The sequence below is a fragment of the Centruroides vittatus genome, unplaced genomic scaffold, assembly GCF_030686945.1.
Source record: "Centruroides vittatus isolate TY-2023 unplaced genomic scaffold, ASM3068694v2 scaffold_3315, whole genome shotgun sequence".
Taxonomy (NCBI): Eukaryota; Metazoa; Arthropoda; class Arachnida; order Scorpiones; family Buthidae; genus Centruroides; species Centruroides vittatus.
Genome location: NW_027122703.1, coordinates 2,425,014 through 2,451,244, shown reverse-complemented (window position 1 = coordinate 2,451,244; position 26,231 = coordinate 2,425,014). Strand labels below are relative to the sequence as shown.

Here is a 26,231-nt window from a genome sequence, read left to right as displayed (position 1 = left end):
TGAGTTGAGTGTAGCCTGAATTGAGAATTCAGATGTCTTTTTATGTTTCCAATTGGCTCTAGCCCAAGCTACAGAATATTAAGTCATGCACCAATGAAGGATTCAAAAATCTAGCTATTAAAATGTGGGCTAAGAATAGATTCTGGCAAACTCAGTGAGCCCATACATCTGGATGTTCAGATACTGCAAGCCCCTAGAGAAAGTTTTGAAATTTGACCAATTATGGGGACATTTTGAGGCCATATGAAATGGTGTTCAAGCATATGCTAAGGTCAGTATTAAGTACTTCAATCCATTGACTTATGATTCTATCACTAAAGGAGCTAACAAACAAAAAAAAATTATTGGTTTCATTGAAAAATTCAATTATTAAAAACAGTCGTTTCATTAGTTTCATAGCAGATATGCCATTGGCTACAGTATGTGCTGTATCGCTTCTCCAACATCTGAAAGTTACCATGTTAAAAACATGCCAACTCAGATTTAATTATTATTCAATGTTTATAATAAAATAAAATAGAAATTTAGTAAAAGAAATATTCAGAAAACTCTAGCGTTAGTTAACAAGGATAATTTTTTTTAATATATGTCATTTAGGTCGTATAAGCCTTTTTTCCATGATTCCACCAAGTCTACAATGGGATGGCTGTGTGGTGAAGAATGGTGATACGATTTATCCATGATAGACTATGAAAAATTCCAAAGATGTCTGACCAAAATTTGAACCGACTGCTCTAGAGTGGCAGGCTTGGGTGTCAACAAGGGTAACAGAGATGAAAATTTAAAAACATGGTCATAATAATTTGTTCTTTTAAACAACTATATTTCATTATTATCGAATTAAAATTTTATAACAAATGGTGATAATCTTAACAATGTAATTACACATAAACAAAGTTTATATGCTGCATGTAAAAGCTTTATTACTTGTACAGTACATCACTATTATACACTATAATATATATAAGTAAATGTATATTATATACAATAAATATAATATAGAAAACAAAACGAGATATTTTGTACAGGACATACGTAAACAAAATTTCTTATGCAGCATAAATTACATATTTCTACATCATGAAAAACTTAAAATATCTAATAAAGAGATATTATTCACTTTTGCTTAAAATCATTCTAAACATAATCAAAAGTATAATAAAGTGTAAAGAAATTTTCATTCTTTGAATTTATTAATTTTAAAAAAAATTATGTTTACCAACAATTTATAATCAACTTTTTAATATGCAAAAGCAAGCACTTATATAAATATACTTTCTCACTAAATATTAGCAATAACTAATTAACTACACTAAATCTAGCAACGTGTAGCTAGATTCTGTTTTCTGACAATGTTTCTAATAAGATATTTTAGTGATATTCTTTAATAATTCATTTCAAAACAATAAAGTTGTGAAACAAAATATATAATTTAAATGTAAAGTGAAAAGCTTCTTAAAAGAAACTACTTGTCGAGTGACATTGACGTATTAAAACAGTATACTTAGTATTTCGGCACGTATATGAGATTTAGAGATTAAATCTATACATGTATATTTATATGACATTCTATAAAATTATAAAATCTAACTCTTCAATTGAGATATTCTCAAATATTCTTACAATTTCCATGCAATATATCAAAATAGAAATATAAATTTTTTTGTATTTATATCAAAATTTTTAAAAATGGTCCCTTATTTGAAAAAAAAAACTTTAATTGATAAATAGTTTGTAAATGAATTTTTGAAGAAAGTGAAGAGAAAATTCTTATAAAATCTGCTTATTTCAGAAACAATCAGGTTCTTTCCTGTTGACGAGAAAATTGTGGTGGTGGATGCAAAAAGAAAAATCTTGCTAACACACACAATATAAATCCTTCTCCTAATAAGACAGCACTTTTAACATCTGGAAAAAATTAATAAAAATTGAAATAAAAGTAATTATTTTAAGAATAATAAAAATATGTAGATTTGAGTGATTTCTATTATTAATAAAAATGGTTCATTTCTCAAATTTTATTAGTTCAAATGAAAATTTAATGATGCAGTTATAGATTATCTGTATCATAGAGATTATTTATGATATCTGTATCTCATACAGATAATCTATATCGCTATCATCTCAATATTTAACATTACCTATACAATTTTTATTTCAGATACATTTTCCCAAATACCAAAACAGTAAAATTAATAAGATCAATCTTGAATTATTACCAAATACCAAGTATTGTAAGACCCCGCTTAACGCGGGGATGCATTCCTAGACGACAAAGCGCTAAACGAAACGGCATTAAACGAGGTCATTTTAACAGAGTAAACAGGGATAAGGGAACACGCGACTAAAAATAAACAAATTTTACTTAAGTTATTTTTATATTAATTTGTATAATAATATATGTTAAATAACATAAACATATGCATACAGAAGTGTAAAGTTCATTTCTGTGACAAAGGACTTTTGTTTTTTTGCAATAAAGTCATGAAGTTTCATTTGTCGCTTTTTTTCCTTAAGCAAATGTTAGTAGCGGAAGATCGCATCCAAAACACTTCATTTTGCTTTTGCACTCCTTTCAAAATCTGGATCATTCATTACAATTTGATCAATGACTTCGGTTATCGTTACCGAACATTTACTAAAGAAATCTGTAGAGAAATATTTTGGGTTCTTCACTTTCAGAATCTCTATTTTCCAGTTCTACACAAATTCCTTGTTCTGCCAGTTCTTGAAGGTCGTCGTTGGTAAGGCTCTCGCCAGAAACCTGCAGTAGCTCCTCAATATCCTGGTCATCTACATCTCCTAGTCCTGCTGTATCTATTAGGTTGAGTTTGGTCAACCTAATGATACAGTGATATGCTCTTCTCGTTGAGAATTCTTGGATACCTTCAGCCATAACTTCTTTCACACTTCATTCGTGCATTTATCAGTTAATTCTTGCCAAGCAAAGCCGATATTGCCTGTGGCATCCATGATGTTATATTTTTTCCAAAATAGCACCAAACAAACAGATTTAAACAAAGTACACTATTTTGCCACCTTTTACTGATTCATTTGTGTTAGTATATAATTGAATTATATATATGAATCAATGAAATGCCATGATAATTTAAATCGGCATAAATTTTGGGCTTTTTTTTAGGCTTCAGCAGACCGTGTTATATCAAATCAGCGTTAAGCGGGATCTTACTGTACTCTACATTATTACCAAATAAAACTTTAAAATTATTTTGCATTTGGAGCTGTTTTGTATGTGTCATCCTGTACTTTTTACATTATACATTTGATTACATTTTTATTTCCAGATATACTGTACATTTATTTATTTTTATACAGGGTGTCCATAAAGTATGTGTGCAATTTAAAAAATATATAACTATTAGTATTTGTGATAGAAAAAAATCTGTAGAAAGTATTACAAAGTTTAATGTATCTAGTTTTAAGTAAAATTATTTAGTAAAAATTTTTTTTGGCCTCCACATTCACCAGACTTGACTATTAGATTTTTTTTTTATGGGGACGTAAAAACAATAGTGTATGCAACCAAACCTCAATTGTTAGAAGACTTGAAAGCTAAAATAACTAATGTGATTTCAAGCATTACTGTAAATCAGTTGGCAAATGTTTTTTAGAGCACTACAAAATCATATTACCCTTTATATTACTAATGATAATGGACATGTGGAAATTTAATAAAACAATAAAAAAATATAGATTTTTTTATTTCCAATACATTCTACGAGGGTTATTTTTTTCAAACTCCGCTGACCCAGAATAAAAAAACAATAATGAAGAAAAAAACCACTTTATTTGTAGAAAGTAGTTATAGTCTTCATCTATTTTTCCACATAATTGCCCTGTTGATTCAGGCAGACATCATACTGTGACACCAGCTTTTGTATACCCATGTCGAAGAATCTTGCCGCCAGGCCATTCAGCCAACCTTTAACACTGTCAGTCAGCGGTATACAGTATGGACCTTGAAATTTGTGGAAACTCCTCACTGAGCTCAGAAACTGTAAGCTGATGCCTTTGTCGCACCAATTGATCCCTTTTGTCGCAACAAATCGTCGGTCGTCACACACTTCCTCCCTTGACCACCCTCATCATGAACATTGTCACATTCTTGTTTGAATTTCCTGCACCATTCACGCACACATCCGTAGCTCACCATACACATTACACATCCTTTGATGAATTTCACCTTCATTCAGCCCTTTGGCCTGTAGATATTGAGTTACTGCTTATAGGGAGACTGCCAATCCATCAGGACAAGTCATATTAAGCATATATGGCTGTTATTTTATCAAAATATCAAAAAGTTCTAATATATGCAAAATAAACGTAGCTATTGAAATAAATATTCAGCACTGCTAATTTTTTTTGTAAAACTTTTTAAATTTGTATTGTAAATGTTCTCAATGTTATCAAATTTGTCAGCAATACCGAAACTATATTCAGTTTTTATGAAGTGTATTTCAAAGAGCCGGCATCAAAATATTCTTCACTGAATAACAAATACTGTAATTATTGAAGTTTCACGAAATAATTAACATTTAAGATCAGAATTCACGAAGTGTCTAGTATCAACACTTCATGGTGTCTCAAAATATTAATGAAGGACAGTTTCAACATATAGAAGAAAATATTATTATTATATAATAAAATTTTTCTCAGTAGTATATTAAAACAATATGCTTAAATCATTTTTACTATTAAGAAATAGTATGTCATATTTTAAAAAAGTTATGTGATATCCAACAAATTTAAAGAGAGAAACAGCAAAGATGCTATAAAACTTTACGGAAGTGGCAGTCTTGTTACGATAACCCATGGAATAGTAAACACGATGGTCATATATGATATATGCTCTTAGAGAAAATTAATATGATGTTTTTAAATAATTTATATAATTTTTAATATTTATAAAATTCCCAAATTTTGATTGCATATAAACAGTAAATGCCTGAACGTTCTAACTTTTAAATTGTAAAAAGCATCACAGAATGCTTCAATATTCCAAACGGAATGCCAGAGATTTTTATTAATTTCGTTAGTAGACCTGATGTTGGCCTATAAAGTAGGCTGAAAACATTTGTCCGTTGATTAAAATATTTGTCGGAAAAGTGGATAAGATTATTGTTTGTGTTAGTTTTTTTTCTTTATCGAACTTTAAGGAGCTTAAAACAGGGAATTTACAATTAAGTATAGCTGAATGTTAAAGACTCTTTGCTGTATTTCTTGTAAATTTGTCAAATATCTTCATTCTGAATAATTTATTAATTAAAATATTTAAAATTAGTATAAAAATAATCGAATGATACATTATAGATTAGAAGACTTACATAGAGCAGACACAATAGGCGATATTGGTGGATGACACGGAAGTGCACCTATGTCACCGAGTATTTCAAAAATAAAGAACTGGAACCGAATTAAGATGAAATGTAACTGTAGAGTTATAAACTTGCTTCTGATAAAATAGCCAAATAATATAGCTGATGTCATCCTTATAAAAATAACTAGTCCATATACACCAAGAAAAAATGAAAGTGCATTTGTTGTAATTAAATAAGGACTGAGCTTGTTCATTGGATACTAAGAGAAAGATAAATTATATATAACATTATATAAATCACAAGTGAATAATATGAATCTTGTAATAGTAAGAACGATTTCAGTTCAATTAAAATTGTAATATTTTAAAAATTATTTTATTTCATTTTTAACTATAAGGAGTCTTCCATTAATTACATGTACAGTTTAAGGGAAAGGAGTTGTGAAAAGTACTGTACATCAATGTAGATGATGGGGAGGAAGGGAGATCAAAACATTATCTATCTAAATTTTTTAGTAGTATTTAGTGGCATACAAATTTGTTCTTATAGGCTTTTTAAATCATTTCTTCAATATTAGAGGTCCATAAACTATTGTACTATACATGAAATTAAAGGGAAGGTGACTTACTAAAAGTACACTATTGTATATAACAGAGAAGGAAGAAGTCTAAAATGGTTCAAAAACTGTCAATGTAATTAATAGACAGCCCCTAATATAATATATGTAAAATATTATTACAGGGACCTCAAAAATATTTATTTACACTTTTTAAAAAGAAATCTAAACTAAATATTCAAACACAGAAAAACGTTTTTAACCTTTGCAATCACACACTGCATTCAAAAAGCAGTATGGATTGCAAACGTCAGAATTTCTAGAGCTAAATTATTTTAGTTTAGATTTTAAAATAATAAGTAAATTTATTACTATTAGAGTGTATTTGATTTGATAAATATAATATGATGACAACAATGATGGTGGTAGAAATAGGCAAAAATATCTTGCAAAAATTTCGGATGATGTAGAAATGATCGCCTAAATGATCAGGCTACATTTCTACTAAATTTTAAATAATTAATACAAAGTAATTTGCTACCAGAGGTAGACTTTAGGCACCATCTCTAGTAGCAAATTACTTTGTATTAATTATTTAAAATTTAGCGGAATTGTAGCCCGATCATTTAGATTATCATTGAATGTTTCTATATACTTATTGGACTTTGAGATGTTTGTTATATGTTCAAATGTTCAAATGATGTTTTTAATACCTTCAAAATAGATATGTTACATATAATGTTTATTTAAAAAAAAAATAAAGAAATGACATTTATAAATAATCTGTTAACCTTTTAACAAGAACATTTTTTAAAAGTTTTTAATAAGTGGATATAAGATTTGGTTTCTTCATAATTATATTAGTAAAAAACATTATAAAAATGTGCATAGAACTTAAAAGCTGTTTCTTTTTTTTAAATTCAAATGCTTGAATTTATTTGATTGTATTGAATTATGTAATGTCTGTTAGGTATTATTATTCATCAAGTCTACTTACCCATTACTTATTAACATCAAAAAGCATTAACAGACTGATATACAGTGGACATTCGTTATAGCGCTGCTCACTGTACCGCAAACTCAGTTATAGCACGGGCAATGTTCGCGACGCAATAAGCTCAAACACGTTTATACAGGTCCGTGCGGCGTTAGTGTGTAGCGTATTTTATTGTTACTGCGTATTGAGTAATTGCGTATGTATTGAGTTCCTGCATGTATTTTGAATAGTGTTTAATTATTGTATGCATGATGAGTAAAAGAAAAGCTTACCGTGTGAAAGAAAAGCTTGACATTATTGCTACAGTAAAGAGCGGAGTTTCGATAAACAAACATAAAAGCAAACATAGGGTGAAAATATGGCATACCTGAAGGAACTGTAAGGGGTTGGCTGGCAGAGCAGACAAAACTGAAATCATTTGTTGATAAGCTTGACCAAGATGCTGGGCTTACTCAAAAAAAGACAAGACTTGGAAAAAATCAAAATATTCATGATTGCCTCCGCACCGTTCGGTATAATGCAGTTCACCTTATAACACGGGTGTTGCTTTCCGCCCTACATGTGCGTTATATCGGGGCTCCATTGTATTTGCAACAGCATTTTTTTCAGATTACATTAAGTATTCATTGATGTAAAGCTTATCATCAAATGTAATCTTAAGAAATTTGACATATGACATGAAAGATATATTTCAAGGTATTCTTGTTAAACATGCTAAATATGCACAATCAGGATTGCATCTATCATAAGTAGCTGAAGCAGCCACATAGCCCTGTTTTTCATTATCTACTTAACATCTGAAGAGTATGGATACTCATGGAATCACTGAAGAGTATGGATAATCACTTTCAATTTTACCATATTTTTGTCTAGATAACCCACAGAAAGCTTTCAGAACAAAAATAAATATTTGCATAACCTATACTACCATACACCCTGCTGCATCTATATAGGAATCTATATTGCTCTATAGACACAAGTTCATAATTAAAATTTAAAATTGGCATATATCCTTCACATCTTTTAAACACAGATAATGCATGAATTATATGCATGGAAATATGGTAATTAAATATATTTATGAGAATTTACACACTTTTTTTAAAATATTCATAAAACTGTACTTAATCGTAATCTATATTGATGAATTTATGAATTACAATAGGTGTTTTGTTTAGTTTGTAATTATTTACTTCAACCATTTACTGCAGGTCCTAAAATATATAAATCTAACCTTGAATACAATGGTTTACACACCTCTTAAAACACAAATCTCAAATTACCTTTAATTTAAGATGTACTTAAAGATATGAACAAATTGAACATTTGGAAAAAATACTTTTACATTCAATTTCATTTTAGTTTTATATAATTATATAGATTTTATGAGCTTTGAATATTCATAGGAAATTAAAATGGAATTGATCTTATTTGTCAGATGTGACATGAGACTAATAATCGTGTTACAAACTGAATACATTTATATATATATATATCTATTAAAGAGGGGAAGAAACGTTTGCTTTATGCATTATTTTATTTTATATCAGAATGTATTTTATTCTAATCTTTTTGTTTTGTTTTCTTTGATAAAATAACTGATAATTTTGAAAATATATTTCATTGTATAAAAAACATAAATAGTAGAATAAAATTCTAAATAAACTGATCTCATACTAAAAGGCACAGATATGGGTTATTTATGACCTACCTTAATTTATCATCTGGATTATTTGATGTGCAACTTTAATGACATAGAATGGACATGTGTGGTTGTGATGTAGTAACAGTAGCAGCAACAGCAAGTGTGTTGTTGTCTTCCATTCACTAGTCTAAAATTTGGCAAGCAAACAAAATGACAGATATGACTGAAAATTATTCCAAGTTTGAGGTGCTCACAATTATCGGATTTTTGCAAATAGTTAGAGTAAATCAGAGTGAGATTTGTCACAGGTTAGAAAATGTTTATTGCCTAAAGTGGACATATTTTTTGCAAGCCAAAGTGGTACAATTTTTGTTTTGTTAATTTCAGGTATTTGTATATTTGACTCCCTCTACACTCATCAATGGTCTTATCCTGCTTTGCTTTGCATCCTACCCAAAAGTTATTAAGAATAAGGTGTAAATATTCTCACTTCCTGTCTGGGATAATGCTTCCTGATGTAGCCCTAAGTTAACTGATTGCATAGACTTATCACACCTTGTAGGTTAAGTGATGAAACGGAGTCAGAGATCAAGTTCAAAAGTATACACTTTATTAGTATTGGATACTAATAAAGTGTATACTTTTGAACTTGATCTCTGACTCCGTTCATCATTTAACCTATAAGGTGTGATAAGTCTATGCAATCAGTTAACTTTGGGGTACATCAGGAAGAATAAGGTGGTCACACAAGAGAACTGAGAAAGGTAAGAGTGTCTGATTTTTCTCTTCAGATCAGCATCTGCTTAAATCTTTATTAAAACATTTAATTTTTAAACCTCCATTGACCAGTAACCCTGTATCTACAATTGTACAGTGCAAGCATATATCAATAATTAAATATATATAATATGTTATTTAGAATATAGCAATTATTTTTAAAAATGAAGATACTTAATTTCGTAATACATTACTAAGAAAACAAATATAATAAATTATGAATAATTTTATATTTTAAATATAAATGCAAATATTTTACTCGGCAAACTAATCACGAAAGATATGGAAAAATTAGTAAAGTTTTAAAATGTATTCATATATTTAGTGTAAAGTATATAATTTTTCAATATCATACCTCAACTTCTGCATTAATATTTACAGCAATAAATATTTCATCAATGATAAATGAGATGACAGGAATAAGAACAAACTGATATATGGCAGCTCTTATTAAAATAAAAGTTGTCCTAGAGAAAAATATAATTATGAATAATTTAATTTTAAAAAAATCTTGATTAAGTTCTAAATACTCTAGAATTATGTGATTGATAATGATGTGAGGTAGCAAGAGTATTCAGTTTCTTAACTAATGTAGTCATTCTTAATCTTTTCTGATGCCTACACCCATAACATAAAAATATTTATCTTCCAGAAAAAGGTGTCTCACAGAAGTCTTGCATATTAGAAATAATGTCTTGCAACCCCACAAGTAGATGTATTCCTAAATGATTAAAAATCATTGGACTAATGGAATATACAGGGTGGGGCAGAAAGGACAGACATTTTTGAAATGGCTAGAACTCACCACCAGTTAGAGTGGCAGATTTGTGGCAGGTAGTACGAAAGTAGTAAGGTCTTAGCATTGTCTTTTCAGCTGAAGGCATGGAGCCATGGATGATAGAACACTGTGTATTTGCATATGACTGAGGAAACAGTCGTACGCAAAGGGAATCGTTCAGTCATACACATCTGATGGGAATATGTTTCCACATCCTTGCGTATGATGGAAACGTATTCCCATCAAACGTGTGTGGTTTCGACGCGATGGGGCGACGGCCCACACAGCTAGAACATCAATTGACATTATTCGTCATCTCTTCCCTGGTCGCCTCATTTCCAGGTTTGGTGACATTCATTAGCGAGGTTGTGGCCAAAGTTTTCAATGCAAAAATGTGTATGTCGGATGTTCAGCGCTGCCTTCCTGTAAGCCTAGAAGTTTGACAATGGTGTTTGAAACATCGGTGGAATCATGCTCGACATTCCAAACGCCATTGTCAAATTTCTAGGCTTACAGGAAGACGGCGTTGAACATCCGACGTACACATTTTTGCGTTGAAAACGTCGGCCGCAACCTTGCTATTGGCCTCCTCCTATCCACGTGCAATTATTTTTTGTAGGGACACCTTAAGGCATGTGTATATGAGCATAAGCACATTCTTTGCAAGAACTGAAGGAAGTTATTCGTGTGAAAGTCGCCAAAATTGCCTCCAGAAATGCATCACTGATAACAGACACCACATAGGAGATGTTGTTTTTCACACTTGATTCTGTAAAATGCTATTTCAATACGAACTCATATCTTCCAACGAATATCTTTTGTAGTAACAATTACAGATGATGTGATTTTTTAAAAAACATCCGTCCTTTCTTCCCCACCCTGTACAATAAGATTTGGAATTTGATTTGTTAGATCTTGAACTACTATCTAAATGCTTCCTATCTCAAATAATTTTAATAATTATAGTGCTAAATGAGAATTGCATTCCCCTACTTTCATAGCAAGGATGAGGTAAATGAATAGTTGCCCAAACATAGCAATGTTAAAGGTGCAATATCCAAAAATTTTCAAAGATAAAATTAATTTTCTGTTCAGAAATTTATATTTTCTTCCTGAAAATTTAAATTTAAATAATGTTATTGACAGTTTTCTAGATATGAAATTTATAAAAAATTTTTGTATTTAAATATTTCAATAAATACAGGTGATCCAAAATTAGTTAATTAAGATATAATAATCTTAAAATGTCATTAAGTAAATAATTTGAAATACATTCTGATGATGGACTCTTGGGCCACCTTGTATATTTCAAAGAAATATATTTCCAAGAAATAAAAAATAATTTTTGTTGTTATTTTGATATAGCTGTAGTTTGCCTCATATGTGTTAAACTATAGCACTACAATCTACAAAATTAATAAAATATCCCGTAAATCGGGGGTCGGCAACCTTTCGGCAGTGTTGTGCCGAACCTAAGTTATAATGTTATTCTGGATGCCAACACGATTCTACCAATTTTGTTATATGTATTATCAAAATTGGTCCGGTTATAACGGACTTCAAAAATACATAATTTTGAAGTTAAGTTGTTAATTGAATTATGTTCTTACATGTGAGGCACATGCACAATACATAGATGGTGACACAGAGCATAAACACATGCATTGTAATATAAATATATGAGCAAGAGATTGTCTTTAACAGAAAAAAATTTAAATACCTTCTAAAACCGATAACCGGTGCGAACTATTTTTCTAAATGGCGAACGTTTTCATTGCCCCTCCTGGGCTCTTCCTCAGGCCAATTCTGGATTTGATAATCGAACAGCATAAATAAATGGAACGTGTTCCGTAATTTAAACGATCGAGTACGTTGGGCAACCGCAAACGGCACGCGGTTTGCCCAACGATCGAGTACGTTGGGCAACCGCAAACGGCACGCGGTTGCCCAACGTACTCGATCGTTTAAATTACGGAACACGTTCCATTTATTTATGCTGTTCGATTATCAAATCCAGAATTGGCCTGAGGAAGAGCCCAGGAGGGGCAATGAAAACGTTCGCCATTTAGAAAAATAGTTCGCACCGGTTATCGGTTTTAGAAGGTATTTAAATTTTTTTCTGTTTATACAACCCGGTGTGGGAGAAGTGTTAGATTGTCTTTAATGTACCACAGCTTACATTGAACTATGGTTTCCATTTAAATGTGTATTTAATAATTAAAATATAACTTTTACTACATTTCTATTCAATCAGAGTGCTACTGAAAATCGTCTCATGTGCCAAACTTGGCATGAATGCCATAGGTTGTCAACCTGTGATAAATGATATTTTTTTATATTAAAAACTACATATGAATTCAATACTAAGAGAAATGATTTAAAAGACAATTGTTAAACTAATAAAGTAATCTGCAATGGCTAGCTATAAATAAAATTTTCTTCTACCTCATAAAGTATTTAAAAAGTTGATAAATTGACAAAAATACAGAAAAGTAGAATTCAACAAAATGTATAATAATGTTTTCATATTATTTTTCTTCAGCTTGACCCACTGAGTCAAGGTGAAGTAGGATCACTGTATTTAATGAGTTTCCTCCACTGTATCTAATTTGTAATCATATCTTTTTTTAATCCTTTTTCCTTGGTCTTCCTCTAATTTGCTTTTCTTCAATTTCTATATTTACAACTTGCTTTCTGAGAACTTTCATTCCTTCTCATGACATGCCTTTACTAGACTGCCTTCATGTATTTGTTGGCAATAGCATTTACTTAAACTGTACCTCAAATGTATTCACTTCTGTTTTGATCAACTTTTGTTACCCCCAGACATTTCTGCTACTGTAATTCTTGTTTCATTCTTTAATGTTAAGGTCTCTGTACTATACATTATGGCTAGTCACACAACTGTTCCTTTCAACTTGGCTAGTATCTTTTTATCACACAGCACTCCAAACCCATCCAGCTTGGATTTGGTTATTCACTTTTCTTTCTACACCATATTATAAAAGATCAAGAAGAGTTCAGAAAATTTGTTGATAGAAACCATGATAAAACTTTACAAGAACTATTAAAGACGTGATCAAAAAGTGTATCTGCGACAACAATACAATGAGCAATAAAAAAACTTGATTACAGCTATAAAAATCTTTTTCTCGTCTGAAAAGCAATGCTGGAGCAAAGAAGTTTCAAGAAATAATTGCAAAAATTCCAAAAAATAAGTTTATATTTATAGATGAATCAGGAATTGAAAATAAAGCTATACATTATCAAACCAAGTTATTTAAACTCTCTTGATCCTCTTTCCTTCTAGAGTTATGAGTTATGTTCTGATTGTTTCTTTCTTTACTTTTACAGCAAATGTATTCTGTCTTGCTCTTTTTAACTTTTATACCATTTTCTTTCATGCTTTATTCCAACTTTTCAGTTTCTCTTGTGCTCTATTTCTTGTCTCTGAACAGAAAACGATGTCATCTGCATATAATATTCTCCATAATTTTTTCCCTCTGGTCTTTTCTGTTGCTACTGCCATCATAATGTTGAAAAGAAAGAGGCTTAAAGCCAAACCCCGATGAAGTCTTATCTTTACTTCAAAGTTATTTGTTTTCATAGATTGCTTCTCACTCTAGCATACACTTCATTGTATGTTACCTGAATCAACTTTACATACATTTCAGGTACATTCTTGTTTTTCATGCTGTACCAAATTACATATCTAGAGATTATCATAAGCCTTCTCTATATTTTTTTTTTAACTCTTTTTGCCCTGTGGGCACTAAGAGGACCTCTTTTAGCAAGCCCATTATGGGTTCGGCCAGATCCACAATGGAATGGCCGAGTGGTAAAGGCCTTCTCTATATTGACAAAAGTCAGATGTAGTTCCTGCCATTTTTTCTCTGAACTTTTTAATTGTCTACCTTAGATCAAAACTTGTAACTGATTTTATTGGAATGAAACAAAACTATCCTTCCTTTATAGCTACTTCTTCTCTGTCTTCTATCTAGAATTCTTTCCCAAAGCTTCAGTGTGTATGAACTTTAGGCCTCCATAGTTCTTGCAGTCCTGAACATTTCCTTAGCTTTTGAAGACTGGAATGATTATACTTTTTTCCATTCATTTGGTATCTTCTTTTGCTGATGTGCTTTTTCTACCAAATTCCATAATATATCTATTCCTTCTTTTCCAAGACTTTCCATGTCTCCATTGGATCACATCTGGTTCAACTGCTTTTCCATTTACCTGCCAGGAAGTCAAAGGAGCCATAGATTTTTGCATTTGATTTTTCTGCTTCTATTTTCACCTCATCACTTGTCCATTAAGTAGTTCTGAGAAATATTCTTCCTATCTACACTATATTTCTCCATTGCTTCCTTTTATCTGCTTCACCTGTGTGATATTTTTATTAACTATGTTTGATGTTTTGCCATCTACAGATCTGTCCTTTCCTAGTTTCTATTTCATTATACATTTATTCATACACTTTAACTTTGGCAATTTTTTTTTTTTGCTTATTTTTTCTATCTGTACTCCCAAAATCTATAGTTAGCCATTTCTTCCTATCTTTTCCTCAATGATATCTTTGCTTGCAATGCTGCTTATACATTCCAATACTAGTTTTCTTATTTTCCTATAACCTTCCTGATGTTTTCTCTAGTATTTTCTTTCCATACTCCTTGAGTATGTGCATTTGTAGTCTATCACTTCTGTGTGTTCTCACTTATATAGTATCACTGCCTTGAACTGTTTCGGTTCTTTTTTTAGTTCTTCAAACATTGCTACTTGTTTTTAATATTATAATCTCTATCTATAGATTTATGCAGCATAGTCAGTGTTGTGCTACTACATGATTACTAGATATGACTTCACAATTCTTTGTTTCTTTGAAATGTTTTCTCATATATAGGATAAAATCAATTTGTGAACAGGTGTGATATCACTTTTGTATGTGAGGAAGTATTCTATATTCTTTCTAAAAAAAGAATTTCCTAAGGCATGTTTGATGCTATTGCAAAATTTATGATTTGTTTACCTTCTGGTATTACCTATCCAATTCTATATTCTCCATGGATCAGTTTAATACTTTCATTGTGACTCAGTGTGTTGTGTCATCCTTATATATTGTTGGGTTACCTTATTTTATTGTTTATTTTCTCGTCTATGTTCTGATTGTCGTCAATATCAATATTGTAAGTTGTCATTTTTTTTATTTATTTCTGTATGTGTGACTTATTTAAAATTGTAAAATATTCCTTTTTTTTTATATATGTATATATTTGCATATATATTTTTGGGCATTATTGGTATGGCAGCACTGTGTTGGCAATGGGGGCTATATAAGGTAGAAGGGACCGGCAACGTGATATTCTGGTTCCTGGTGTTGGAGAAAAGAAGGAATTTTCACGAGTGCTGTGTGCATAGGGATGAACTGGCCTTCCTTCTCTTTGCGTGCATGAGGAAGTTCCTGGTTTTTGGTAATCCGTTCTCATCTGAGGGAGAAATTTGAAGTACAGTATAATATTCAGACAAGTGAATCGTTTGCTGGTTTATAAGCTCATGGAGTGAATAGTTTTTTTTTGAGCCGATTGGATTTGTTCAACTCTATCTTCCCGCCGAGGGACTTTTGTTTTGTGAACCACCACGTGCTACGTATGTGCCAACTTTGTAGAGACATTTATAATTTATGTACATAAAGTTAGTTTTAAGTGTATTTCTTGCTCGCCTCCTCCTTTTGTGGTAATCAAACTCACCTACATTTGCGAATTTTAACACCACGGATCTTTGCAATCCCACAGTGTCCATTCAAGTCACTCCTATTATCATTCTCTCTATTATCATCTCCTATTATCATTCTGCTAATATTTGTATCTCATCCCCTATCATATTCCAAAAATCATCTTTTTCTTCATTTGTTCATTCAACTTGTGAGACATATTGCACTTATCATCTTTAGTTCCATTCCAAAGTCTGATTAATCAGAATGAAACTGTTTTCTCTGCAGCATACTTCTGTTCCACAATTCTTTTGACAAGATAATACCAATGTAATTTCTTCTTTGCTTGTTAGCTCCACTGCAGAAAATCTTATAACAATCTCTTAATTCTCTTGCTTTGTCTCTTTTCATCTAGTTTTCTGGGTATACAGTATGTCCCATCTTTGCTTTCTCATCAGGCCTGCAAGTTTTCCTCTTCCTGTCATGCTACTAATATTAAGGGTTCCATCTTTAATATTCTTCTTATAATTGTTCATTTCTTTAACTTCATTTGCTCCTTATGATATCCAATAACTCTTGCCCATTTTTCATTGTCTGCAGGTATTGAGTCTGCATGTTGCCTGTGGGATATCCCCTCGCATTACCTTTCATGCTTTGCATATTCATCATAAGAAGTTTTGGCAGAATGCTCTTCCTAATGCCAAACTTTACCATTTATCTGAATTTAGGATATGCCAATTTTGGGCTATTGTCTAGCTTGGTTGGGTTTATAATGTTATTTCATATTATGGATTAAAATTTTGTAACTGATTAAATTATGATTTATTTTATGAATAAAAGTATTTTACCTTGTAAAAGATGGTGATGGACACCAACAGCAAATACAACAAAGTGGAGGTCCTTGTAGAGGGATGCTATTTCCTAATAATCTCTCAACAGTACGTTCTTTATTATCCATGTAACAAATGACTAGTTGGAAAAAGAAGATCATTGGAAATGGCAGATATCTGAAATAGAAATGCATTTACATAGTTAACAGTATGCTCATAGAGGCATAGTGCAGATGAATGACACATTATCTACTGTATATCCTCAAAGTGTATACTTAATCATATTTACAAATGGTTCAGCATCTACATCAGAATAAAGAATTATCATCAAAATGGCTGGTAAAAGTAAGAGGGATTTCAGGCTTTGAAAAGATCTTATTCAAGAAGTAATCAGTGAAATGTTGAAAATTTTGATCTAAAACATATACTATTTACATTGTTTCCTGACATGGAAACAATATAAATTTGGGCATGTAATAAACAGAAGGAAGATGGCAATTGTAAGGTAATTAAGTGAGAATAAAAATAATGTTTCTCTTTTTTAATAATAATACTGGATTAATCAACAAAAATAGTGATAATAAAAGTATACTTTTTATCAGAGCAGCTTTTAAATGATGTTAAGATTAATCTGAGAAAGACTTTTAATAGAACGAATCTGCTGTCATATATAAGCAGGAAGTTAAAGGAAAGGCCTGACTCAATGGTATACCCTTGGGAAAGAAACGGGATAGTATGGTTAAGTAGAGTATAAGATAGGGTGGGAATAAGAAGGAAAAGAGGGAGGAAAGGAGGGTCACAGAGCATCTGCTGGGAACCAATTATGGAATGCAAATGATACAGAAGAATCCACATGTGGATAATTTACATGATAGACAAAACAATTACCATATGGTGGAAGATGATAAACAGGTACCACCACGACAACAGGAACCAAGAGAAAGGTGGGTAAAGTACAGTAAGAGCCGATAGATGTTGATACATATTGCATTCATTTTACAGAGTAATGCTTATTGCAAGGAAAATACATGGTACAGTGGTTAAACATAATACAGCAGGTAATCATAGTATAATGGTTATACGTGTTACAAAGGGTATACAAGTTACAATGATTATACATATTACTATGGTAATCCTATTTCACTGGATATACGAATTACAATGGTTAAACATGATATGAAGGAAATCGATGATGCCATAGTTAAACAAGATACAATATACTAGTAGAGGCTGAATAGCATTAGGGTAACACAGCAAAGAGGATGTGGAGTTACAAGTTGCTTATGTTGGTTTGCTGGCAATTCATAAGCTTAAGGTTGTGTACAAAGTTTGTAAAGGCATGGTATATTTTCCTGTTGTCCATGAAGGTATTTAGATTGCAGAGCCAGTGGTACCTGTCGTTTTCCACCAGTTGTCTCACAGATGGGAGCAGTGAGTCATATATAAGCAAGATGAAATTTATTAAACAAGATTTCCAGATGAGATCTATTAGTCTCATATTTTTGTATATCAGTCAACTAGCCAGAATTTTCCATACTTTTTTGACTGAGTACAATTCTAATTTATTTTTAAAAAATAACTCCCAATCAATATAAAAGTAAAACAAGAGATTTTTTTAAAATCTGAATGTTTAATAATAAGTTATATGGACAGTTTCTTATGAAATTGGTGTAAGTTTAGTTGTGGAAAAATTGAGAAAACAATAATTCAAATATAATTTAGTGCAAACTTTTTATTTATATACAAAATTTACAGTTTATATTCTGAAATATCTATAGGCTTTGATCAATTGAAAATTCATTGGTAAATGAAATTGCATAATCATTTATTATGAAAGTGGTGCAAGTCTATTTCCCATATTCTAATGTTACACCTTTGATGATTGTACATTTCTTAATTTTTGGTTTGTTAAATAAAAGAATATTTCATTATAGTAATTTATGGTACATTGAAATGTAATAAGAATTGTAATTTCATTAATGCAATCTATCAATTTAGAATTTTGATGTATTTTCTAAAATATATGACAAGTCTGTCATGTTAGAAGTAGACACCATTATTTTGTTTAAAGATCTCTGTACAAAATTATAAATCGAATGCTAATAATATAAATTTTATTAATATAAAAATTTTAAGCTGAAGTTTAATGAATTGTATACTTATTGTTTGAAAGCCTAACTTCAATGAATTGAGTAATTATCAGGGGGAAAACAGACAATAAATAATTGTATGCTATTCACGTTATCTTATGAAAGATCATAAATAAACTGCACAATTTATACATTCATTATGGCTCAATTCAAGCTCTGAATGCAATGGTTGGGACCTTAACAGAGCTGTAGAGCATACTCATACAAGTAAAAAAGTCAAAGGAGCCATACCTCTACATGTGACCCTTTGCAAGATATAGCATCTTGCAAAGGGTCACATGTACATGTAGAGGTATGGTTCCTTTGACATTTTTACTCACATGAGTATGCCCCAAAAATTAATATCAAACCTTTGAAGTCCAGAAATCTCGATATATTTAAAGAACAAACATTTATAGTACTTTTATTAGCCATTTTATTGGTTACTTATTTCAGAATTTTAATGGATTGTTCTTTAAGCCCATTGCTAGACTTGAAAGATTTACTCTGATATGGTTTACCATTCAACTTTTTATATATTTGAATCAGATCTAAGTTATATATATGAATGAATAGTACAGGATTTTTATCACAATACATATATAAATTTAGATTAATTTAATACACTAAGTGTTTTAAGAATTATAAATTTTACTCTATAATTTCAAATGTTAAAAATATAAAAAAATATTTAATAATTAATTTAATTTGTATAATTATAGTTAATAGAAATGTAATTATAGCTGTAAAAATAATTCAATTAAAAACTTACACTTTAATAAATGCAGTAAGAGTTCTCCCAGCTCTTGGCACCAAGAGGCACAAAAATAAACTAAGACCAGAAATCTAAAAATACAATAATATATAACCATATAAATACCATATGTAATGTAAATCTGGGTTTTTATTTTAAGTTTCTTTACCGGAAAAACACTAAGGCATCCTACGGTATATAAATAAATTTTAAGTGGCCAATGGTGATACAAATAAATAGATTCTTCTAAAAAAATTCCTAACATAGTTGCAGCAACACATCCTCCAACAGTTATAAGAATAATTCCCAATGTTCCAGATGCTATAAATAAACTTTTATTAAATTCTACGAATAATTTTCATATTAAAAATTTATTATTTATTCATTTAGAACTTAATCGATACCCAAAATTACAGGTTGCGTTTAAGTTTTTCGTATCTTACCTTCAAGGGATTCTGCAGTTGTCGGAATGTAATTTGAAGTCACCAACTGTGTACAGTTCATATTTGAAAACCATTGTTCACTTATTCCATTTTATTTTTTCTTTCCTGCATTACAGATAAATGATATTTAATTAAGATTGAAAACATATATATATATATTGAGATGAAATAGCTGAAAACCAATCTTATGCAATTCACTCTAAAAGTGATGAATATATTATTCATTGAATAAACTATTTAATATCTAAATTAGCATTTTTAATAGAAATATTATAAAAGTTATTTAGGAAAAGAAATTCCTTAAAAATACCAAAGTATTATTTGAATATATGATAAAACTTTTGATATCTTTACATAGATTTGATAGATAGAGGTGATTTAACTATTATTTATATATAGATTTCTTTTAAAATATTTATCTATAGACTAAATTAATATATATATTTTATAAGTGCTACATGTAGAGAAGAAATATATGTACTAAAGAAAAAAATTAGACCAATATTTGATATAAATATAAATGGCAATAAATGGATAATTTTAATTAAACAAACTATTTGTTAATCTTACATAATATAATTAATATTAAAAATATTACCTGCATTTAATAATATTTATTAGGAATTCCTAAGCAGAAAGAATAATTGACAATTTCTAACAAAGCAAAAAAACAAAGTAGGTCAAAAAGAAACCTTGACATTAGAAACAAAAGTAGAACACATAAGGGCAAAGACCTAATTAGAATGAATGAATATTATATTAAGTTACTTACAAATCTACTGGGATTAATATACATAAACTGACGATTTATGTTTTAAAATAATGCATTGCATCAATAGCGTCTATAATCGCGATAGTACGTACAAAAGTAGATAAGATCTTATTGATATAAAAGGTAAAGGTACGGGGATGAGACGAGCCATTACAGTATAGGAGGATATGGCAGAGGATAAGACCGCCCACGTGTTTGTAGCACGCGATTGGTAACTATTCCAGCTGACGGAAATGACGTAAGAGAGAACGTCAGAGACGAGACAAATTTTTAATAATTGTTGTAGAGCAGCTTGCGTTTAACATGCCATAAATCACATAATCTTTACTCGTAAATTTAGCACGAGTACCTCATAAAATAGCACTTCAGCGATCAATCAAATATTTTATAAGTTTAATTTATTCAGAAAATATTTCAATTACATATCGGTGCGTGTTATATAAGGAAACCGAATTGTTAAGTGAATATAAGTCAAATTTATTATTGATTTCATTAAAGATTAATTAATATCGATTATTGAAAGTATATTCGGACGGATTTGGAATGCTAATAACGACGCTAATCTATATCTGAATAAGTTATCATTTTTCCGACATGATTTTGAATGATAAATCAGCTATCTAGTTAAACGTTATTGTGTAGAAGTTAAGAAAACGTCTTTTATATTCGTTGTTTTTGAAAATAAATCGGAATTTTATATATAATTTATGTATAAATTATGACATAAAAAAGCTGGCCTTTATTCTACAGATTTGTATACAGTACACAGGGCTATAGGAAGAGGATCTGGCCAAAAAGAGAGAGAGGAGGTTGTTATAGTAAGGGGCTGTCCATAAATTACGTCCGCAGTTTTCTTGAAATTTTTACTCCCCTCCTCTAATTGTCCCAGTTTGTCCAAGTTTCCGTAACCCCTCCCCTCTTTGGACGCCCAACAGAACTCAACTCCCCTTAAAACCTTTATCACTTTATGAATGATGGGTACAATACCATAAATAGAAACGAAACACGCAAGAAATTTTGAAATAAATATAATAAAATGCATAAACTGTATAAAATTTAATGAAATGAACGAAAGCCCACTGAAATTCGACCCCTCCCCTTGTTCGACTTTGTCCCCTGGAAGTTCTAGACGGCCCTAAAAGGGAAGGAAATTAAAGTATTGTTTTCCCTCTTTGAAAAAGTGTATTAGATTAAATTGAGAGTGTTACACTCTAGCGGGTGACTTGAAATTAGAAATGTATTCTTAACATTGGCACCATGTTCCTAAGGCCTTATTAAAGACTAAAACGCTGAGAATAATTGGAATAGATTCTTGGAATCTCTTATCTTATGCAGTAATTTATGGATAATAAATTTTAAGTTATTAACTAAAGATAAGATGATGTGAGCTTAGTAATTTTTACTTCATAAAAAAGTGAAATGAAAAAAATTATAGGAGAGTTCGATTTATAAATAGCCTAATTATAAAATTGCTTCTCCATGGATATAATATCAAATGAGGTCAAAAATCTGTTCTATTATTATTGTTGTTGCTGTTGTAAAATTTAGTTTATATACATTTTTTAAAGTAAATAAAGATATTTATATTCTAATAGCATGATTAGTAGATTATGTATCCTGTACACAAATATAAGAAGTAATATTATTGTGCTATTTAATATTTTATACAAATACTTTGGTTTTAAAACAATTACTGTAAAATTATTTTCGGATCGTATAATTTTAATATTTTTTGTAATTTCTATTGTATAAAGAAACTTTGTACAATAGAAATTATAATAAAATAGCATTTTACATAAGAATGTTTAAGCATACATATACGATAATGTTAAGGAATTTATCATTATTATGTGTATAAAAACAGATATTTAAAGTTACTAATTATTACGTATACTTCTATATGTCTAAATGATATTTGTTACACGTAATTATAGACTATAAAATAGGTTAAATGAGAAAATCGATAAATGAATTTATTTGATGGAAGAACAAATGTTTTATACGACAAACCTTATAAATGCACTGAAAGAATTAAAAGCGGTATTTAAAATAGGAGAAATCATTTTTCGTTAAATATTTCTTTTTTAAATTTTAAATAAAAATAATGTTCTATGGTTCCAAGTTGTATCCAAATTAGAAAAGAATTAAACTTAATTGAAAGTAGGAAGAGGGAGAAAACAGATTATTTACTTTTATTAAGTTCAGTCAACTAATGTCAATGGATTTTTAATTCGTGTTTTATTTAATAATTATAAAAATTAAAATATGTCTGTAGGAAAATTTGATTCAAATGAATATATCCTACAGATATATCGAAGTATGCATGTGAAGTATGATTAAATTGTAAATGAGAATTGACCCACTTTCTACCCCAATAAGTTCGATTACTTCTTTTTGCATGTAATTGTTAGTTTCTCAGAATATTTCTTTCTATTACTCTAAAAAAATCTGTTAAAATACGTTTCTACTAGACAATTACTGTTACCTGATACGATTTTTATGTCCTAAAAAAGGTAAATGTTTGTTGCTAATGTAATTTTATACCACAGTGTAAATTGCGCTGTAAACTATACAAATTTAATTTCATATTACCTAATACAATATTAATCGAATAGAAAAATATAATTCTTATTCACTTTGTACAGTGCCGGTTAACATAATTATGCCAGACCCTAGACAAGCGTGGAATCGTCAGGCCCATTTTAATGTCATAGCCCGTTTCAAACGAAACGGTTTGGTTTGCTTACTCACCTGTATTAAAACCTCTTTACCAGGCCACGCGCCTTTGATGATGTCATTTCTGTTAGTGTTGACCAACGAAATGCTCGGATACCTACAAGTATCATCCTGCAGATACTTGTAGGTATCCGAGCTCCTTAAAAATTCGGGGCCCTAGACAAAGTTGCGTGTGTTATGTAAAACAATCACTGGCCCAGCAATACTATGTCTTAATGTGAGATTTGATTTGATAATTTATAGTTCGTGAGATATGACCCAAATATTGTAAAGTTTACTCATTAAATTTCCGAGTTCCGTGTTTTATCACGAAATCTATGGATTAGTTAAATATTACCGTAAATAGAAAATTTTACACTGAAAATTGACCTCTCGAAGCTGCTAACTGAAGACATTTGTATCGTTGCTGGCCGAGTGGCTTAGGTGACACTTATCGGATCCGGCAGATCGGAAAACCCCAAGAATTTTTCGGGGGTGGTCCATCTGGATATATTGGGCGCCATCCTTCACCATCCGGTGCCCCATTGTAGATATGGTCGAACCCCTAATGGACTTGCAATTGTTAATCCGTGAAAAATTTGTCATCAAAATATTTCTTTGTGCAATTAATCGTCGGGCTAAATAAATAGTTAATTACAATTATTTATTTAAGTAGAACGTTGTGTCGAAAATAATTATGCTTAAAATGCAATCAAGTAATAACTGTAATTCATATTGTTTGTAATATAATGGTTTTAGTTTGTGTTATACTGTATATCTGATTTTAAAGGGCTTTTTCATATCACTGGCATTAAATAACATTGAACATTGTCAACTGACATTTCCATTTGCTTGTAAAAATAAAATAAAAACAATAAAAGATAAGCTGTTGCTGAAAAAATGGATGGAGTTTTCATAAGAGAAAAATCGAATAAAATTTGTTTTATTCCTAATTGTTGTTATAATCTGAAGAATGTGGAATACTTCTAATAGAAATGACTCTAAACGATCAATGCATTGGGAGTGATCGTTAAGTGTAATTTCCCCGCTGATTCTCGGAAGTGGTAAAGGGTTAAATAGCATTAAACAAAGCATGGGTGATAAGAATAACAATGCCAGCACCGGTATAAGTGAGAACGTGACAAAAAGTATCCAATCGACGAAAAATATCGATGGAAATATGAATGTAGGTTTTTGTCCCTCCAAGGAATTCTAATTAATTAATTAAAATTTGATTCTGCAATTAAAATCACTGATAATGTCATCAACCTTAAACGTAACCTAATCACGTGAAGAGAATGAGTTTATGCAAATAAAAATATATTAAAATATACTATGAGAAATGTAAATGTTTATTACATTATTGATTTATTTAATTCTATAGTGCAGTTAGAGTTTACCATCATTGTAACTAACCCCCAGAAATTTTCCGGGGGTGGTCTGTCCAGAATATGACGCGCCTCGTCCTTCATCCAATGGTAGAGCCTTGTCGAACCCACTGCGAGCTTGAAAGTCGTCCTCAATGCCTGTAGAGCGGTTTAAAAAATTTGTTGTAAGTATAAAAAAAATTACCATTTTATGGAAAATTTCTCATTCAAATCTTGATTCTATAAAAAATTTTAATATTAAAAAGTTTTATAATTAATAGGATTTTTCTCATGTATTTAAAAAAAAAACTCTTTCTGCTCTGTGAGGCCTAAGAGAGCCTTTTAAACCATATGCATTTTGGGTTCGGCTAGGCCCATAATGGAGGTGGCTGTGACATACAGAATTTAAAAAACTATGCTTTTCAAATAGCATATTTTCTTCAGCGTAATAAATAATAAAGAATTAACCAGTTACACTAACAATAGAACAGTACAACAGAAACAATAGAATAGTAATTTTCTAATTTATTTGAAAAATTCGATCGGAAATACGATTTAAAAAAAGCATTTTTAACTTTTTTTAAAATCTGACATGAAACATCAATTATGGAACAGCAAGCTTTTTTTCTATCGATCATAGGAAAACAGGTAAAGTTAGCGCGCGACAAGAAATTACGCAGCGCCATCTCCTGTCGTTAGCAATAACTAAATTCGATAGACGGCATCTGTGAATAGGCGGCGTGTCCATACTAGGGTTTCTCAAACGGGATTCCGGTTGTTTTTTTAACCCGGGAAATTTTTCTCATCCCGGGAAATTCCGCAAATTTCTTAAAAATTCACTTTTTTTTTTTTTTAATTTCGTGTTAAGGTTGAGGAAATTTTGCAAATGGAAAGTATAATTAACTCATAAACTGTCAGAATACATTTGTATTTATTAACTTTAAACCAACTTATTAGTTTTTTTAAATTTTTGCTCGTTATGGCATGTCACAAACGGTCAATAATCAATACGTAGCTTATTTGTGGCAAGACTAAAAATTCTTTACTTGCCAGAACCGGTAATATCTGAATAATTGTGCTTACGCTGTCTTAATTTTTAACCGTGCCCAGTTGCTACAATAACTGCATTATGCCAGGTTGTGCAAATTGGGCAAGGATAGAAACGAGTACGAAGTCTGCAAGTATGAAGTTTTTCTTCATACACTCGAGTATTAAAGACAAACGAACTGCCGAATTATTGGGCAGTGCAAGAAACGTTGCGAGCTTGATGTTTCTATTAAAGCATCAGAGGTAGACAAATCAAGAATGCTAGAGAGCAAAAGAAGTACAATACTACAGTCTCGAAAACGAACTAGAAATCTTCCAGGCTACGGGTGAAAAAACATAACACCTGTCTTCTCTTAAATGCATTAATTAAAGACG

The 26,231-nt window shown here is 30.5% G+C and overlaps 2 protein-coding genes across 3 annotated transcripts in view; one reads left to right on the top strand and one right to left on the bottom strand.

Moving 5' to 3' along the window:
• Window positions 1-1,033: 1,033 nt before the first annotated feature.
• LOC136988440 (organic solute transporter subunit alpha-like) lies at window positions 1,034-20,903 on the bottom strand. 2 transcript variants are annotated; one of them, XM_067286287.1, is made up of 8 exons: window positions 20,724-20,903; window positions 19,956-20,055; window positions 19,682-19,833; window positions 19,531-19,604; window positions 16,648-16,806; window positions 9,670-9,781; window positions 5,346-5,598; window positions 1,034-1,908 (listed from the first exon to the last, which is right to left on the bottom strand). In XM_067286287.1, exons 2-8 carry the CDS (start codon window positions 20,014-20,016, stop codon window positions 1,799-1,801), a joined length of 921 nt encoding a protein of 306 aa, XP_067142388.1. In that variant the 5' UTR covers window positions 20,017-20,055; window positions 20,724-20,903; the 3' UTR covers window positions 1,034-1,798. The 2 variants fall into 2 exon arrangements, with proteins under 2 accessions (XP_067142388.1, XP_067142387.1); XM_067286286.1 differs by having other exon boundaries at window positions 19,956-20,060; window positions 20,728-20,903.
• A 1,192-nt stretch (window positions 20,904-22,095) lies between these two features.
• LOC136988430 (RNA-binding region-containing protein 3-like) overlaps window positions 22,096-26,231 on the top strand; it is a 45,934-nt gene continuing 41,798 nt past the window's right edge. The window contains exon 1 of the mRNA XM_067286273.1: window positions 22,096-22,227. Within this exon, the coding sequence (XP_067142374.1) occupies window positions 22,223-22,227 (5 nt within the window). The 5' untranslated portion in view covers window positions 22,096-22,222. The remainder of the gene's footprint in view (window positions 22,228-26,231) is intronic.

Excerpts from the sequence above, each read along its gene's own strand:
- LOC136988440 (XM_067286287.1), bottom strand. The coding sequence starts at position 20,016 with ATGAACTGTACACAGTTGGTGACTTCAAATTACATTCCGACAACTGCA. Across the intron at positions 19,605-19,681 it reads GATGCCTTAGTGTTTTTCCG|ATTTCTGGTCTTAGTTTATT; the intron begins GTAAAGAAACTT and ends TTGTATTTTTAG. Across the intron at positions 5,599-9,669 it reads ATATTAATGCAGAAGTTGAG|TATCCAATGAACAAGCTCAG; the intron begins GTATGATATTGA and ends TCTTTCTCTTAG.